Below are 17,711 nucleotides of genomic sequence, written 5' to 3'. Positions count from 1 at the left end.
GCCTTGTGTCCCTCCCATGAGTGCAGTACCGGCAAGAAATTATTTCTACTTGCACCACTGACCACATGGTAGAAGCTATTTCATGAATCACCTTCCCCCTCCCATTTAGGATTATACAGACCACCTACATTCCTATAAAACTCTTGTTGCAACTCTGACTTTATATCACAAAGACATTTGGAAAATATTTTTAGGTTGTCTTTAATACAATTAACATTTTCTTTTCTCCTTTTTGAAAGAAGTCAGTCAGTCATACTGGCCAATGTTTCCACACTTAGTAGCCAAAGTTAAGCACCTATTTTCCTAATTAGGTACCTTACAGAGTGACCTGATTTTTTAGAGATGCTGAAGTCAGCAGAATCTGTGAAAAGGTTTTCAGGTCTCACACTAAACTGAAAGGCAATACAGATTATTGAAAACACTGAGGAATTATGGCAAATTGTTCGAATCTGATGAGAAAGCACAATGAAAACCTGCAGGAGCACATCCTACAAACTAACTGAATCAAGAAAATATCCTGGGCTAAACAGCACTACAAAGCATTGACTACTTTCAATTTGAAGTGCTTGTAAGTGGATAAAGGAATTGAGGCACTTAAAATCTAAGATTACAAGTGCACCTCCTGATAGTCTGAGGAACATGAACAGCAAAGATTAAACTCCTAAATATGGCTAACCCTCTAGAACTGGAGGTCCAAGGAATCCAGCCAACAGGTTCTCCAGAGTCCATATCATGGCTTCACTTTCTCCCAGACAGGAGGTGAAGGGAAGACATGAAACTGACTACTGCGGGTGGCAGAATGAATTCCCAAGAATACTCAGACAAGATGTCTGATAACACACATCTGTTCATTGATTAACACAATGACAGTCTGCCATTCACGAAGAACAGAGAAGGGCAGCAGGTACCCTGGCATCAGGAAGAATCTTTAGCTTTGGAAGAACCATTGGTTTCTCATCACTTGAGTCCTGGTTTAGTGGACAGGGGCTCAGAGCAGAAGTGGCAGTAAACAGCATTACTTAATCATTGCTTCCGCAGAAACTAGATTATCATTTGTCATCATGGATTCTTGGCAGTTCCAGCACCTTCTATACATCTAACTGCTGTACACAGAACCTGCAGTGTACTACAAGAATCAAAGCACTCTTTTTTTCAGTCTATAAAAATAATATACTGAAAGAATGTTATTTTGGTTCCAAAATCAAGCACCTGAAAGTTAGAAAATGCCAGATTTAAAGTTTCCTGTGCAACTTTAATTTGGCTCCTTTGTGCTTCCACCCTGTGCACTGAATGAAGCAGGGTTTCTGTGGCCAAAGTAGTATGTGCTGACAGTATTAAATATCATAAAAGAATACACACAAGAGGACCAAATTAAGGTTACATGGGCAACCATAAATCTGATATTTCTTAACTTTTAGTTACTTGACTTCACAGTCTAAACAATATTTTTAGTGTAGGTTTTTTTTTAAAATGCAACTTCCTAGGGATTTGTTTTTTGTTTTTGTAAAAGGACAACAACAAAAAAATCTATTATGTAGAACACTCTTCCCATCAGGCATCATCATGGGAATTTGCAGCAATCTTTTACCACTTGAAATGCCAGACTAAATATATTTGCTGGCCACAGGAAAATGTGGATATACAAGGGGAGGGGGAAAGGGGGAGAATGTGGGGAAAACTAGGCTAGTGGCACCATGCCGGCTAGGTGATGGGAGGGAGGGAGCATGGCCCAGCTCAACCTCCTCTGTTCTTGGGAACTGGGGGAGCTCCTGCCCCATATAATGCCCCAAGGAAGTATGGGCTGCTGGGACAGGGTTACAGGCAATGATCCCTCTAATTTTTTCCATACATGTGTGGAATGAATCTTGTTGTGTGCAGCACCAATATCAAGGTAATGCTGAGACCTGGGAGCCATTGTGACTTCAGTGGATTATGTGGGAAAGTCATGGGAAAACTTCCATATGAGGAAAGATTAGTATTATTTAGATTAGAGAGTGCATAGATAAGAAAGGATATAAAAGAGTTGCATAAAGTAATGATTGGGATAGAGAAGGTAAATTGGGAGCTCCTGTTTACCCTCTCAATATAAGAACAAGGTGGCATTCAATAAAAATGAAAAGCAACACATCTAAAACTGATAAAAGGAAACATTTTTTAACATTGTGAATAATTAACTTGTGGAACTCACTGCCAATAGATAGAACTGTACACAAGAGTTTATAGGTGTTCCTAAAAAGATTACATGTTTATATGAATAAGAATAACCTGTCACCTGAGCAAGCAATGCTCTATGGAGAGACCTCGCTGCTACCTATAGCAGGTGGGAGACAAATATAAACAATTACTTTCCTTTCTGCAGCTCCCTCCCTCTGCTCTTCTCAAGATTCTAGTGCCCTCTCCTCCCTGTTCCTGTCCTCAGAGCAACTACTAACCAGTCCTGCTCCTCCCTTTTCCCTGCTTCCAACTGTAGCTCCCTCCCCTTTGTCCCATCTCCATCAGAACCCACGATGAGTAGCTGACTGCAGCTCAGCTCCCTGCCTGGTCTAAGACTAAACTAAGCACAGTTAACTGAGTGCAGATCAGTGCCCTAAGCCTAAAGATCTAGCTCAATGCCTCTCTCCTCAAGGAGAAAAGAAAATGACCTTTCTTTGGGGGGGGTGGAGGGGGGAAATAGCTCAGTGGTTTGAGCATTGGCCTGCTAAACCCAGAGTTCAATCCTTGAGGGGGCCACTTAGGGATCTGGGGCAAAATCAGTACTTGGTCCTGGTAGTGAAGGCAGGGGGCTGGACTCGATGACCTTTCGGGGTCCCTTCCAGTTATATGAGATAGGTATCTCTCCATACAGCAGCCCCTTTTCTCATAGAGACAAGAAATACTCTCTTTCTGATGCTGAAACATATCCCCAAGAGTGTGAATAGGCCTTTTATAGGCCTGAGGGGACCGTGGGGAGGGGTGGGGGGAGAAGAGTGAGTGTGAATGGATGAGAGTTTGAGGAAGCAGTGAGTGGGAAAACAAGAAAAAGGAGGAGGATATGATACAACAAAATAAACAGTCAACTGAAGGGAAAAAAAGGAGTAAACTAAAAGGGAAGGAAGTATAAACAAACAATATATAATAAAATAGCTTTATTTTAATATTATTGTAATGTATTAATATTGGTTTATTGCTTTGGATTCTCATTAACAAAAGATTTCATATCCCATTAGTTTCCTGAACCATCCAGTCTACTAAATAAATATACACATACACACAGAGAAAATAGTTAATGGAGGAGGAGTACTAAAACTACTAATAATTTGCACCTCTTCCTTCTGAGGCCATCAGATAAGTTTATACATTTTAATTAATTTAGCCACACAATAAACTATTTTGAAGCAGGTAATAATCATCAGTTCCTTTCTACAAAAGGAAAAAAAAAGTGTACCAATACTATGCTCTCTCTAAAAGTAGCTTTATGACAAACTAGGCTGGTCCCCAAGTGCACAGGGTAAGAGCATGGAGGTCAGGTAATTTCTCTCAATCAAAGAAACAATGTATTTCTTTAAATGTGTTAGCTATTTTTAAAAGTTATTTTACATTTCAACTCAATTGTACTAGAGCAGGGGTAGACAACCTATGGCACGCGTGCCAAAGGCAGCACGCGAGCTGATTTTCAGTGGCACTCACACTGCCTGGGTCCTGGCCACCAGTCTGGGGGACTCTGCATTTTAATTTAATTTTAAATGAAGCTTCTTAAACATTTCAAAAACCTTATTTACTTTACATACAATAGTTTAGTTATATATTACAGACTTATAGAAAGAGACCTTCTAAAAACGTTAAAATGTATTACTGGCATGCGAAACCTTAAATTAGAGTGAATAAATGAAGACTTGGCACACCACTTCTGAAAGGTTGCCGACCCCTGTACTAGAGTAAGAAAAATAATGTGTCATTTTCTATTGTCCGGTTGTGGGAGCAGCAGCAGTTTTCAAAGCTGATAAATAATGTAAGCTCCAAGATAAGATCTTAATATAAATTGAAATGTTTAATAAATTGTGTACAATGCTGCTGAGGGAGCCCTCTCTCCCCACCACAGCCCTGGGCTGGGGGAGAGGAATCTCTACCCCGCCCTCCCACACACGTAGCCCTGCACACCTCCATCACCCCCCCCACTTCACCCCACTGCCCCCACCCTCCCTACACATCCTCCACGCTCACCTGTGTGAGCACCTGCATGGCTCATGCGTTGCCCTTGATGGCCTCCTGTACAACCACACAGGTGCACACCTTAGAGGGAATACAGGTTACAGGAGCCTGGCTTGACTCTCCCTCCCACCCCACTGGAGGTTAGGGGAGCTCCTGTCCTATGTCAGGCCCATGGGAAGGTGGAATACTGGAGTCACATGCTAGGTCAGGGTGAGGGATGGGGTTGTTGGTGGAATCCCAGACTGGCTCTCCTCAATACCCAGCTACAGGTATTCTGGCATCTTCCAGGCATTCCCTGCACAATGTCTGCTGGTGCTTTGGGCAGCGTCATGGGCCTGGCCTTGGAAATCTTTATGCATGTTTGTTGTTGGGCAGACTGCCAAAATTTTCCTGAGGAACACAAGTGAAAGAAGGGCAATGATGATTTTTAACACTTTGAACCTGTCTACGTGGGAACTTCTTCCAGTTATAAACCATTTTAACAATTTATAGCAGTATAATGATACGGCAATAGTTAGTTATAGTGGTATAACTCCACGTGTGGACACACTTACTCTGGAATAAAAGCAGCTTTTTTTCAGTTTAGCTTACCCCACTTCCAAAGTGACATAAGTTAAATTGGAAAAATTACATCTTCTACTGCTATAATTAAAACTGCTATAGTTTTACTCTTAGCTTCCAATGTGGATACTCTTACTCTAGTATAACTTTCCCATGTAGACAAACCTCATAAAACTTTCTTAATCCAAATGCCTTAGAAAAATATTACGTTAAACAGAATGAATTTATAACAAATGCTAAGATTCAGCAAAGCGTTCAACAACCAATTAGCTCTGCTATAGAGTCTGCCATGGCAAGCATGCACGCGGCAGCTGGAGGATCATGCAAATGGGACACACCAGTAGAATTCCTCTGTTGAACACTACAAGAGAAAACTTATGGGATTTAACAACATAAAGGACATGTAAAGGGCAGCCTAGGACAGAGAGGGATGGCAAAGCCTTGTTCATGCCTTAAGTGATGTCCAACAGCACAGGAAGGATTTAGATTCAGATTAATCCAAATGGAATTTCATGGGACAAATAAGGCACTACTATAGTTGGAAGGGTTCCTTGTTGCTGAATATAAAGGTTTCCTGCAAATAATGGAGATGTTAATGCCTCTCAAAGGAAAGGTCACAGGAACCCTTTTAATAGAAAGTGTTAAACAACCTAAATTAGGGGGTCACTACCAGCTCTTCCCAAATCATATATATCCTAAGGTCCAGTCTCCATATAGTACCAAACTAGTTATACCAGTGCAATCCCTAGTGTGGACAAAATTATACAAGTACACCTCTACCCCGATATAACGTGACCCAATAAACACGAATTCGGATATAACGCGGTAAAGCAGCACTCCCGGGGGGGGGGGAGGAAGGGGGGGCTTCGCGATCCGGCGGATCAAAGCAAGTTTGATATAACGCGGTTTCACCTATAACGCAGTAAGTTTTTTTGGCTCCCGAGGACAGCATTATATCTGGGTAGAGATGTATAAAGGTGCCTTATGCCACTATCACTTATTCCTCTTCACTTACAAGAATAAGTTGTACTGATCAAAGGCTCCTTTATACCAGCAATCACTGTGTCCACACCGGTTGTACTGCTTTAATTATATCACTTTAGAAACAGCTATTAGTGATATATAGGCAGCATACCATAACTGCTTAGTAAGGACATCTCTCTCATCTGAGGACATACCAACTTGGCCTGAAGGCTAAATGAGAAAACAGAGGTCCCCTTCTGCCTTTATTTCTTAGGGCATGTCTACACAAGTTATACCAGTTTAAAATATGGTGTGAATTTAAACCATTGTAGTTATAATGGTATTACTATTTGCATTTAACTGCACCAAGTATAGTGCTTACCAGGTATACCAATAGATTTTACTGTATAGACAAGTACGAAGTTTAAGAGCTGCAGGATCCCAGCCCAGGAGAGGGATGGTTTCCCAGCAAGACTGAGCACTAGCCAGTACGTAACGGTGGCCAACTTGCCAAATACTTCCACTCCCTGGAAGGGGAACAAGAGAGATCTTGTGGCACGAGGAGCACAAACAGCCTATCCCATTCATGCTGCACATAAGGAATGCCTTTCAAGTTCTCTTTTCTAGCAAATAGCTACTGTCCTGAATCAGCTGAGAGGTTATATGATGCATCTGACCCCACCACAGAGTTAACCCAGGCTAACTGCACTGCAAACATGCCCTACAAGAGACTAATCAATGAAGACAGGTTACCTGATGAAAAAAGGCAACAAAATCTTATAGCTGACTGACAGAACTGCCTACTCAGCAAAGGAGGAACAACCTAGTTTCTAGACTGCTGAAGCCCCCTGCCCTCCAAAAAGGAAAGCTGTACCTATTATACGACCTTAATATAAATACATCACAAGATATACAATTTTTATTACTAAACTAATATCACACTATCAACATAGTAAAATGTCACTTATCTAATGGGAGAAATCTTAGTACTGTATTTAAGGTAGTGTGGTGTATTAAAATCCACTTTTCATTGTTATAAAACAGTTTTCTTAACATTGACCTGCATGCTCTGCCACCAACAGATTCTCTCTGAGAAAATGTTTGTTAAAGTAAAACTATATATCAGTAATAACTTAAAGATAAAATTCTACAGGAAAGTTGCAGGTGGTAAAATATACATAGAGTTTAAAAGCAGGAGATTCAGAGTTAAGATTTAACTTTCTAGAATCTTACTGATGGGTATGGGGAAGATTCTATTTTTTGAGGTCACTAGCAAAATCAAACATGATAAAAATTTGAGTTTCTGATGTTCTCAGGGTATACAAGAAGACTGAGTATAGCTTGGCTATTTCAACTGAACTTCTATATTTTAAGATGTAAAATTAACCTTAACACTGAGGAAAAAATAAAGCAAATAAATTCAGCTAACTACAATATCCAGTAAGGATTTTCCCTTAAATTCTTATTATGTGGAATTGAGTGAACCTTAGATTTTTCTACGTTTCCTATTTTAAACTAATCCTAACATGGCATCTCCTCTTTCTTGTAGGCTTTCAAGAATCACAAGAGTGGAACCCCACTGTTGCAGGCCTTAGGAAACATGTAAAAATAGGGAGCTCTTCCTGGGAAGGATGAGGTCTACAGGGGGAGAAGGGGGAAGTAATGAATAGTGGCTGACCTTTGGAGACAGCCAACTCCTCCTTGCATTAGGACTAAATCTTTCCAGGGTGGCAACAACACTATTTAGACTCGATTTTTCTAATCTCATGTGGTTCCTAATGAACGCTGCAAGGGTCTCCACACGAGCTTAAGGCTTAGAGGGCAAGGCTCCGCTGAACTTCTTAGGATAGGTTTCAGAGTGGTAGCCATGTTAGTCTTAGGACAGAAATTCTGAAGGTTTGCAGGTAGGACCAGATGTCCTGATTTTATAGGGATAGTCCCGATATTTGGGGAATTTTCTTATATAGGTGCCTATTACTCCTCACACTCTGTCCCGATTTTTCATACTTGCTATCTGGTCACACTATTTGCAGGTGAGGTAAAATGTCTACTACCCACTACCTGACTTCCTTTCTCCTCTGCCCTCAGATTCACCCCAACCAACCTCTCCTGTAAACCACCTTTCCAGTCCACAGGAAATGCACACTAGGAGTTATGCAGGAAGATATATCAAGATTAACAGAGGACTTTGTGGAGCAGCAGAGCAAAGTTCAAATCCAGAGAAACAACTACACAACCAACCCACAGGAGAGAGAGACTTTCTATTCCAGGTACCCACAATACAAAATAGTGAAAATCTTGCCACTATTGCCAAATGGAAATCTCAAGCCTGGGAAAAAGAGAAAGAGAACCATGCTACATCATAATCTACTACTGAATAAAAAACAGACAATAATGGCAAACTGAAACAGGGGATCCCAACATGAAAGTCTTATCTGGTCATTATAACTTCCTGAATTACACCAAGCTCTGGGCAAAAGTTCTAGTTTGGGTGGAGTTTTGGCTTTGTTTCTCTCTCTCTCTCTCTCACACACACACACACGTTACACTTTTATAGTTATCTCACCAACAAAATACTTTGAATTTGAGTTTCAGAGCAGGGAAGCATTCCTTTCTGTCATGTGAATAAATCCAAAAGTGTCATCATAATCCATTCTCAAACTTGCAAAAGAGTTTTAGAAGAATTTTAATTTTGATGACTAACTCTTGAAAGTGTGACACGATTTACCGATAAATTTTAAGTTTACATTAAGATTTTCTGGAAGTTTCATTCCCTTTCCTGAGTGACAAGCTTCCTTTGGGATCTGTTCACAGGTGCACATTTATATTTGCAAGGAAAGATACTTTATTTTTATTTATTTTAAATTGTAGGTTTCCAACAATTTTCTGATGTCTTAACTTAATGCCTTCAGGGTCTACAAGCCATTTTCATGTTATTGTTCTAAAAATCAAATCAACTAATCTTTGACCTTGTACAATAACTCATGTAGCTGAGTGGGGAAGAGAGGAGAGGTTTTTGCTACAAATTGACAATGTTAGACCATTAACTCTGGCGATTACTCTATTTTTAGTGTCAAGACTAAGAAAATTCTATAAATGAATTGAACATTTGGCACGAAATACCTACTTTCATCTCAGTCCCAGCCAATCTTTGAGGATATCAGTTTGTGGATTTTAGATAGGGTACCAAAATTCATCTTAAAATAGAAATTGAGTTGTAATCTTAATTGGATTAACAGTTACCTACACGTACAATGTACATACTACAACTTTAAAAACTGTTTGAGAATATTAATCAGTAGCAGAGATACAAATTGTAATGCTTGAATATATGTAAGTTGTTAAATGAAGGACATTAAAAAGGAAATGTTTTTTGAGCAAAATTTACACTTGACATGCTTACTGGATATTAAGAACTGACCTTTGCTAACACCATATTAGGATGAATATGGCTTTATTACTTTTAACTTGTACCTTGATATCTACATGAAATATTACAGGACTATAAAAGTCATCAACAACTTCTGGGGCTATTGTTTAAGGACAAAATGCAATGCACCTTTTTTATAATACTATCTTGTCTTTTGCTGTAACAAGAAGAAAGTCTGAAAAAGGAATGCTTTATAAGGATTTAAATCAGAATGCGGTATCTTGTCAAAAATGCATTGAAAGGAGCCTGATGACTGAGAAGAGATACTGACTAATAAGTAACATTTCAAATATGTAGATTCCTAGGTTCCAAGGCCAGAAGAAACTTCTGATCATCTTGTCCAGGGATCGGCAACCTTTGGCATGCGGCCCACTAGGGTAAGCACCCTGGCGGGCCGGGCCAGGCCGGTTTGTTTGCCTGCCATGTCTGCAGGTTCAGCCGATTGCAGCTCCCACTGGCCACAGTTCATTGCTCCAGGCCAATGGGGGTGGCAGGAAAGCGGCACAGGCCGAGGGATGTGCTGGCCACCGCTTCCCGCCGCCCCCACCTGGCCTGGAGCGGCAAACCACAGCCAGTGGGACCCACAATCGGCCAAACCTGCGGAAGCGGCAGGTAAACAAACCGGCCCGGCCGGGTTGCAGATCCCTGATCTAGTCTGACCTCCTGCATAAACCAGGCCATAGAACTTCCCCAACATAATTCCTATAGCATTCCTTTTTAAAAACATCTAATTTTGATTGAAGAATTGCCAATGATAGAGAATCCACCAAGATGGGAAATAAGGCATAAATTGTTTTTCTGAATTTGTCTAACTTCAGCTTCTAGCCATTGGATCCTCTTATTCTTTTCTCTGCTAGACTGAAGAGCCCATCATCAAATAATCATTCTGCATGTAAATACTTATAGACTAATCAAGTCATTCCTTAACCTTCTCTGTCTTTTCTCAGACACAGTGTTAAAAACACCATAATGCAACTAAACATTCTCCAATTATAATGGAAATATAGATTTGAATTGCAAGGTGTAAGAAAGTCAAACTAAGTAGAAAAAGGTTTACTGTGAAGTTTTAAATTAAAACCACCATTACGACAACTTAATTGAATGCTTGTATCTGCCAAATGGAATCTTCGGCTAATTGGATTCTGTTGAAGGAAAATATGCTATTATGACCTCATGCTTAAACCAACTATTCATTAAAAACAGTTCACCCATTCATCTTAAACATCTTCTCTGTTGCACAAGATAGGTAACACTTTGCAGAAACAAAAGTACAGAAATAATATAAAAATCTTACGATCATGGCAGAACTCTGTTTTCTCCAAACTATTACAAGACAAAGTGAGAGAGTGATGAAGCTACCCACACCCCCTACAAAAATCCCAACCACCTTATCCAATGCCTCAAAAACAGACTGGGACCTAGATTTTACCAGATCTGAGATGGCATCCGCTGTGAAAGGACTTAAAGAGATCACTGTAAATGCTTTACCTGATATCAGCCCACAAGGGATGGTACTTGGTACCAGTGCCAAAACATCAACTATCTTGCCATTACTCAGAGCTAATATTAAGGTAGCATACATTCGAGCCTTCTTTTACCATCCCTTTCATATCAGTGCCAGTCAGTATCATTAAATATCCCCATAGTTCTCAGAATTAGCACAGTGATATTTTAGACAGAAAGATGCAAATGCTAATTGCTTTTTTCACACCTGAAATTTCTTTGGGGGGGGAGGGGAGTTGCTGAATATCTTTGTTTATTGTTTGTTAAAAAGTGTCATTACAGTTTATTGTTTTCTTTCACATTTCACACACAAAAGGATGGTAAACTAGTATATGGGCATGTCTTCACTACCTGCCGGATCGGCAGGTAGCAATCGATCTATTGGGGATCGACTTATCGCGTCTAGTGAAGACGCAATAAAAATCGATCCCCGATGGCTCTGCCGTCGACACCGGAAATCCACCGCGGCAAGAGGCGGAAGCAGAGTCGACGGCGGCGCGGCAGCGGTCGACTTGCCGCCATCCTCACAGCCAGGTAAGTCGACCTAAAATACGCAACTTCAGCTACGCTATTCACGTAGCTGAAGTTGCATATCTTAGGTCGATCCCCCTTTTCCCCCCACCCCCCGTAGTGTAGACCTAGCCTATGTAGTAGAAAGCATATTGAGAGCCAGTAGTATTCCCAACCTTGTGCAAGTAAAAACAAATGAGAAGTTGAAAACAGGGGTTAAACTGCATTATTTAAAGATTCTTAGATCTGAATAGTTAATGCCATTAGTAACACGAGGACTTCTTTAAAAATACAATTTTAATCTTGACAATGTCCATTTCAACATGAATTTACTGCAGTGTAAGGCATTAGACTGCAATATTTACAATTAAGACATTCTGATAGATAGCAGTGTAAGTAACTGCAACGAAAGCAACCTGTAGTCTAAGTTGTTGGGAACATCAGAGACAGTCTCCATATTAGCATTAGATGAGTGCCATAAATCAATGTGAATCTAAAAGGCTCAGAAAATCAAAGCTGAAACAAAATCCTTACACAGCAAGGATTGAAAACAAAACTATACTGAACATAAAAATACATGTTTTGGTCTTGTATGTTCGGTACCCATGGTCCCTCTTCTGCATTAAAAGGAAACTGGGCATTATTTTCAGCGTAAGGAAAACTGCTGCATATAGTACAGAATGAGCTCAGTGATTTTCATGGCAACACCTCATGTGGTAAACCTCTTCACCCACTTTAAGTTTTATACAGACTACTATATGCTGTGGTCAGAATTAAGGTTTTAAGTAAAAAAAACAAAAATGCACTTAGTGTGATTATCTATGAATTATGAATCTAATTCACTGCCTCGCCATTAGAATGAAAACACTTAAATATTTTAGCATATAACCCTCTCAACAGCAAAGGAGAGTTACTTCCAAGTAAAGCTTTACATAGAAAGTCTTAAAGATTTGTCTATAACTCATCCCACTGCCAGTTAACTTGAGGTAGATTAACACATTTGTGAAGGCTCATATGGAAACTTCCTAATTCTTTACTCTAAACCAAGCCCTAATCAGAGTATATCTGGATGCGTGCAAGTTTGTCAACAATCCAAGGCTTAACCTAGGACTGGCACAGTAACATGACCAATGCTAGTATCCTAATGGACACCACTGAATTTTAAGTTAAAGGCAACAAACTTTAAGTAAGGTACAGTATAAAAGTTTCATGGTTCTGAGAGTCTATGTAATACTTGTTTTATTTTTAGGGATAAAGAAGTACATTATATGGTGTATACAAGTGAAAATCTCCCCTCAACTGTTTTCTGGAAGATACGCTTTTATGAATGTATCTAATCCTCCACTTCCCTTACACTCCTTTCCTCCAACAGCCATCCACCATGAACAATGTCTACTAACAGAATTAAAGCATGGGAAACACTACGTAAACTGTTCTCTGGCTGTTTATCATCACAAGCTTAATTTCAATCAATTATTTAGCATGAAATTACAATGCAACATATTCCAATAGGCTAAAAGCAACTAAAAATACTTGTTCTTTTAAATTCTGGGTTAACAAAATTTTAATGAAGTCTAACAGCAAACTGCATTTTTGTGTGTTAGCTGGGAGATTAAATCTCAATTAGGCTAGGTTTGCAGATCAACAGAACAGAAATATAAGGATATACTTCTAAGATTTGTTCAACCCCTGAAGATGTGTAAAACACTAACATTTTCCTTTCCATAGAAAGACATGTTTTCAGGGAGACTATTTAAGATGGCAGTGGTATCCATCTATTTGGAAAAAGAAATTATACACAATTTAAATATTTCATGTGTCTAAAATGCAAATCAAGGCCAGGTGTGCTGTTTTGCAAGAGCTAAATTACTGTATCAATCAGTAATAAGTCACAGGAACATGCAGACACTTAGTTGATGTTTTACTGAGAGATGTTTAGCAAGATGCATATGCAGCAATACAAATCAGTTTTACACTAACCTTCCTCGGACGGCTCAAAGATGAATAAGCTTCATATATCTGAGGTGGTACAAAGTAAGAACTCCAACTATAGCCCCCAACAGATATCTTAGGGATACTATTCAAGTGACAATAATACCAATTATACAAATAATGGAGCTATTCATTAAAATGATCTTTAAGAGGAATGACATCTTTCTGACCTCTACAAAAGAAGGCAACTAAGGGTATACCGATCTCAGAGAACTGGAAGGGACCCTGAAAGGTCATTGAGTCCAGCCCCCTGCCTTCACTAGTAGGACCAAGTACACCTCTACCCCGAAATAATGCGACCCGATATAACACGAATTCGGATATAAGGCGGTAAAGCAGTGCTCCAGGGGCTGCGCACTCCGGCGGATCAAAGCAAGTTCGATAGAACGCAGTAAAATATTTTGGCTCCAGAAAACAACATTATATTGGGGTGGAGGTGTACTGATTTTGCCCCAGATCCTTAAGTGGCCCCCTCAAGGACTGAATTCACAACCCTGGGTTTAGCAGGCCAATGCTCAAACCACTGAGCTATCCCCCCAACATGTCTACACTGTGTAGGGTATGTCTACACTGCTCATGTTACAGTGCAGGAACACTGTGACGTGGGCAGTGTAGCCACGCTTTATTGCCAGCGGAGAGCTCTCCCGGAGATCAAAAATAACTCCCCCAAACAAGGGGTGGTAGCTTTATCCAGCGATAAAGCGCTGTCTATACTAGCGCTTTTCAGCGCTAAAACTTGTCAGTCATTCAGGGGTTGTTTTTTCACACCCCTGAACGACTCAAGTTTTAGCACTGAAAGTGGCAGTTTAGATACAGCCTAAGCAAGCATAACTAGTTAGCAGCGCTGGCAGCACCAAGACCCAACACCCAACCTATTTCTTGCTACAATACTGTGTCACCTTAACACTACTCTGACACTGTTAACCTATTTACATCACAAAGAACAGTTTAACAGACCACATGATTCAGAAAACTGAAGGATTCACTTTAAAGTTCCATAAATAATTTACAGCTTATTGTGCTATCTTTTCAGAAGCATTTGCACACAAAATAAGAGTCATTTTATACTTCAAAATATTTACAACGACCCCCTTTGTGCAACCCCCTTTGAAAGGATTCATAAACATAGGCACATACATTATGCCCTTTTTACTAACCATAACCACATCTGAGTAAAATACACTAGGCACTATAATTCACACACAATACTATCACCTGAAGAAATCACACGAACATCAGAAATTGTTCTTCCTATTGGTAGTGCCAGTTTTGTCCAATTTCTTAACCACAGAAGCTTTTCTCCATTTGACAAGCATTAAGCATTAAGTAACATCAGTTAAACCATTTCTTGTGCTAACCAACAAGCCTCTTTAAAGCTTTATAGCTGACAAGGTGTTTTATAAAAGCAATAGGTGTTAAGACAGTTGTACCCTATGATAAACAATAAAATGAAAAGTGCCCCAATATTTGTATTTAATTAAGAACAAAGCAATCTGATCTTAAGAATGACATGTTGGTGTAATTCTGAGGAAACACAGTCATTGAAGAAAGATGACTATTTTAGCCCTGGTTTTCAAGTCAAACAATTACTGATATTTAAGCTAACAGTCATGTTGTGCAAAATAAATTAAAAAAATAAAATTCCACTCTGCTTAAAATCAAGAGAATATTGTAACTAGTCATCCTTACACCAGGCTTCCATAAGCCACTGTCAGCAACAAACTGAAAAACAGTTTCACTGCTGAAACACCTACAACATCAATTTTTGAATGAGAAATATGCATAAAATGAGGAAGTTATAAGTCTCTTCAAATATGGTGCATCTCCCTTTCATATCCATTTTGCAGCCAAAACATCTATGCCCTGAAGATATGAAATGTGAGAGAAGGCTGATAAAATGGGTTTCAATACTGGACAGTCACAGAAGAGGGGGGACTTCAGCTTCAATTTTCCATCAACCTACTGATCAGACTGATTCTCTTCATTTTTCCTAGTATAATTACACAACACAGATAAAAAAGGTGGGGGAGGCAGACTGTCAGTTTCATACACCCTACCACACTGGTGAGCCAAAACAGCGGTGCCACGTTAACAGCTATCCCAACTTGGGTGTGATGCAAGCCTTGAACATCGGTGTAACAGCAGTTGCATAATAAGCCTCAAAAAGGCCAAGTTCTCCTCCTGCGTGATTATTCCGAGCGGATGGTGGGCAACGCCAGGGATTCACACGGGAACTGAGCATTACCTGAGACGGAGTATCACCGGCATTGCCACTAACGAGCTGGTTACTATGCAGCAAAACACGGGAAGGCACCTGGCGACCCAACGCGCAGATACCCCCACGGAGAGGCGGCTCTACAGAGGAGCCTTTCCCTGCCCCTGGCCAGCCGGCAGCCACAGACCCGGGCTGGGGAAAGCGGCGGCGGCTGTTGCAGCCGGGCTGGGTGCAGGGGAGCTGACGGACCACGGTGGCCGGAGGAGATACCGGGTAGCTTTTCCCCTCCGCGCCCATGCTCCGGGAGGCGGGCGCCGCCGTGGAGTCACCGCGGCCGCCGCACGCAGCGGAGGGCGCGGGTGACACACGGGCACGGCGGCTCAGGTGGGCGCCGAGCGGAGCATCCCTCTCCCCGCGCAGGGGCCGGGCCGCTCGCTGCTGCCGCCCCCCCCCCCCGCGGAACTTACTTGCCGATCACCTCGCACAGCTCGTACACGTCCTCGAACAGCACGTCGTCGTCGGCCATGGTCCAGGCAGGGGGGGACCCGCCGGAGAGGCGGCCCGGGGGAGGGGGGCCCGCGGGCACGATCCCCTCCGCGCTCCCCGCCGGGCACCACCTTCAATCCCAGCCTCCTCAGCCGCCGCCGCCCGGGGGCTCCCGCGGCCACGCCGGGAATCCCCGCTGCTCCTGCGGGCCGCGGCCGCCCCGCGCGGCTCACGCTGGCTTCGGGCTCCGCGACCCCGCCCGCCTCGCTCCCTCCGGCCGCGGCTCCGGCTAGCGAGGCGGAGCGGGCACCATACAGGGGCCGGGGTAGCGGCAGGAGGCAGCGCCGCCTCGTTCCTCGCGGTGCACGCGCGCGGGGGGAGGCAGGCGCGACCCCGACCCGCACTCCGGGGGTAACGGCGGCGATAAGCGCTTTACCGGCGGGCGGGCGGGCGCGTGCACCACCACCGACACTTTCCCAGCCCGTCACGCAAGCGAGCAGGCGCGCGCTCCCCACCAAGCACGCACGCGGGCTCCTCGCGCCCCCCACCCTCGCCACAACCGCGCGCAGAGCCACGCCCACTACTCCTCCGGGAGACAGGGATTGGCCCCTGTGCGCAGGCGCGCCGCGCTCCCACATAACGTCATGGGAAGTGAAGGTCCGGGCGGAGGGAGCAGGCTCCCACGTGAAGCTCCGGAGGGGCGGGGTCGTTCCTTGCCCGCGTTCCGAGGCACGCGCTGTGTGTGGCCCACTGAGAAGCAGGGGGAGGGGAGGCGTGAGGCTGCGCCCCGCTCCCTGCCTCGCCCCAGGGCGAAGGCGATTGTCGGAGACCAGCGGCCGCGTGCGGTCAGCGTCACGGGCAGCGCAGCGGTGCTGAGAGCGGCTGCTCCTCGGCCCGGCGCTGGGGTTTGACAGGCGCCACCAGCAAGCTGGCAGGGCAGGGAAGCCGGCCAGACGAACCGTGCAGCAGCGGCCCGAGGGAACAAGCTGAGGGGGAAGAGGAAACCCTCCATAATCTCTCTCTAGCGGGGACCGCTGCCAGGCGGCAAGGCAAAGGCGGTTCAGAGAGACGTGGGGTCGCTATTAAGGTGACAGCCCCACCCCGCATTATCAGGTGCTTTGCTGTTAGTCCAGGGAAATGGCCATGTAAAGCGCCATTTATTGCCCAGTCCACAGGATGGTCAAAATCGTTTCCTGGAACAGTCATGCGAGCAGTTTCAGAAGGGATGTAATAGAGCCTCTTTCCCCTAAAACTGGGCACAGTTGAGCTCCTCCAGTTATAAAAGGAGAAAAGACAACCACCTTACTAGTCCAAAGTCAGAGTCTTGATCTTTCTTTAGAAACCGTGCACTGAAGATGATCATTCTTGATGGGGGAGCCTAAAAGCTATTTCTTGCTGTGCCATTTCACTTAGGAGGCATTCTAAAGTAGTAAGGTGTTGGGTATTTAGTGAGCTTCAAATTTAAAAAAGCTAATGGCTGGTACATTCTGTTCCATAAACCTTTTGGAATTATACAAAACCCTATGCAGAAGCATATTCTAAATTGCTTAACAGGTATTTTTTAGCCAGAGTTCGAAAAGGTACTTTTCAGAAGGAAGCTAAAGCATTTATCAGGGAGTTCTGAGATTTTTTCCGTAGGGAAAATGTTATTGTTGTTATAAAAAAAAAGCTCTTAAACACATGTGCAGTTATAAAACTTATTAACATTAAGTAGGATGAACTTCATACAGTCATCCCACATGGTATTCTGAAAATCAGATTTGGCAGCTGCTGTAGGTTGCAGAACTGAGGACCCTTCACCAAGAACATCGTGTTTGCTGTCCCGAGACAGTTAAAAGAAAAGAAACAGTGAAAGCAACTACA

The 17,711-nt window shown here is 42.7% G+C and overlaps 1 protein-coding gene across 8 annotated transcripts in view; it reads right to left on the bottom strand.

Moving 5' to 3' along the window:
• Positions 1-16,379, bottom strand: part of CASK (calcium/calmodulin dependent serine protein kinase) — a 398,672-nt gene extending 382,293 nt beyond the window's left edge. For 4 of the 8 annotated variants that reach the window (XM_034754101.1, XM_034754133.1, XM_034754110.1 and 1 more), the window contains exon 1: positions 15,830-15,888. In XM_034754101.1, the coding sequence (XP_034609992.1) occupies positions 15,830-15,888 (59 nt within the window). Of the gene's footprint in view, positions 1-15,392; positions 15,431-15,829 lie in introns of those variants that run through there. The other 4 variants (XM_034754125.1, XM_034754152.1, XM_034754160.1 and 1 more) reach the window with 3 other exon arrangements.
• Positions 16,380-17,711: the final 1,332 nt, after the last annotated feature.

Source organism: Trachemys scripta, chromosome 1, assembly GCF_013100865.1.
Source record: "Trachemys scripta elegans isolate TJP31775 chromosome 1, CAS_Tse_1.0, whole genome shotgun sequence".
Classification (NCBI taxonomy): Eukaryota; Metazoa; Chordata; order Testudines; family Emydidae; genus Trachemys; species Trachemys scripta.
This window is presented reverse-complemented; position numbering and strand designations above follow the sequence as displayed.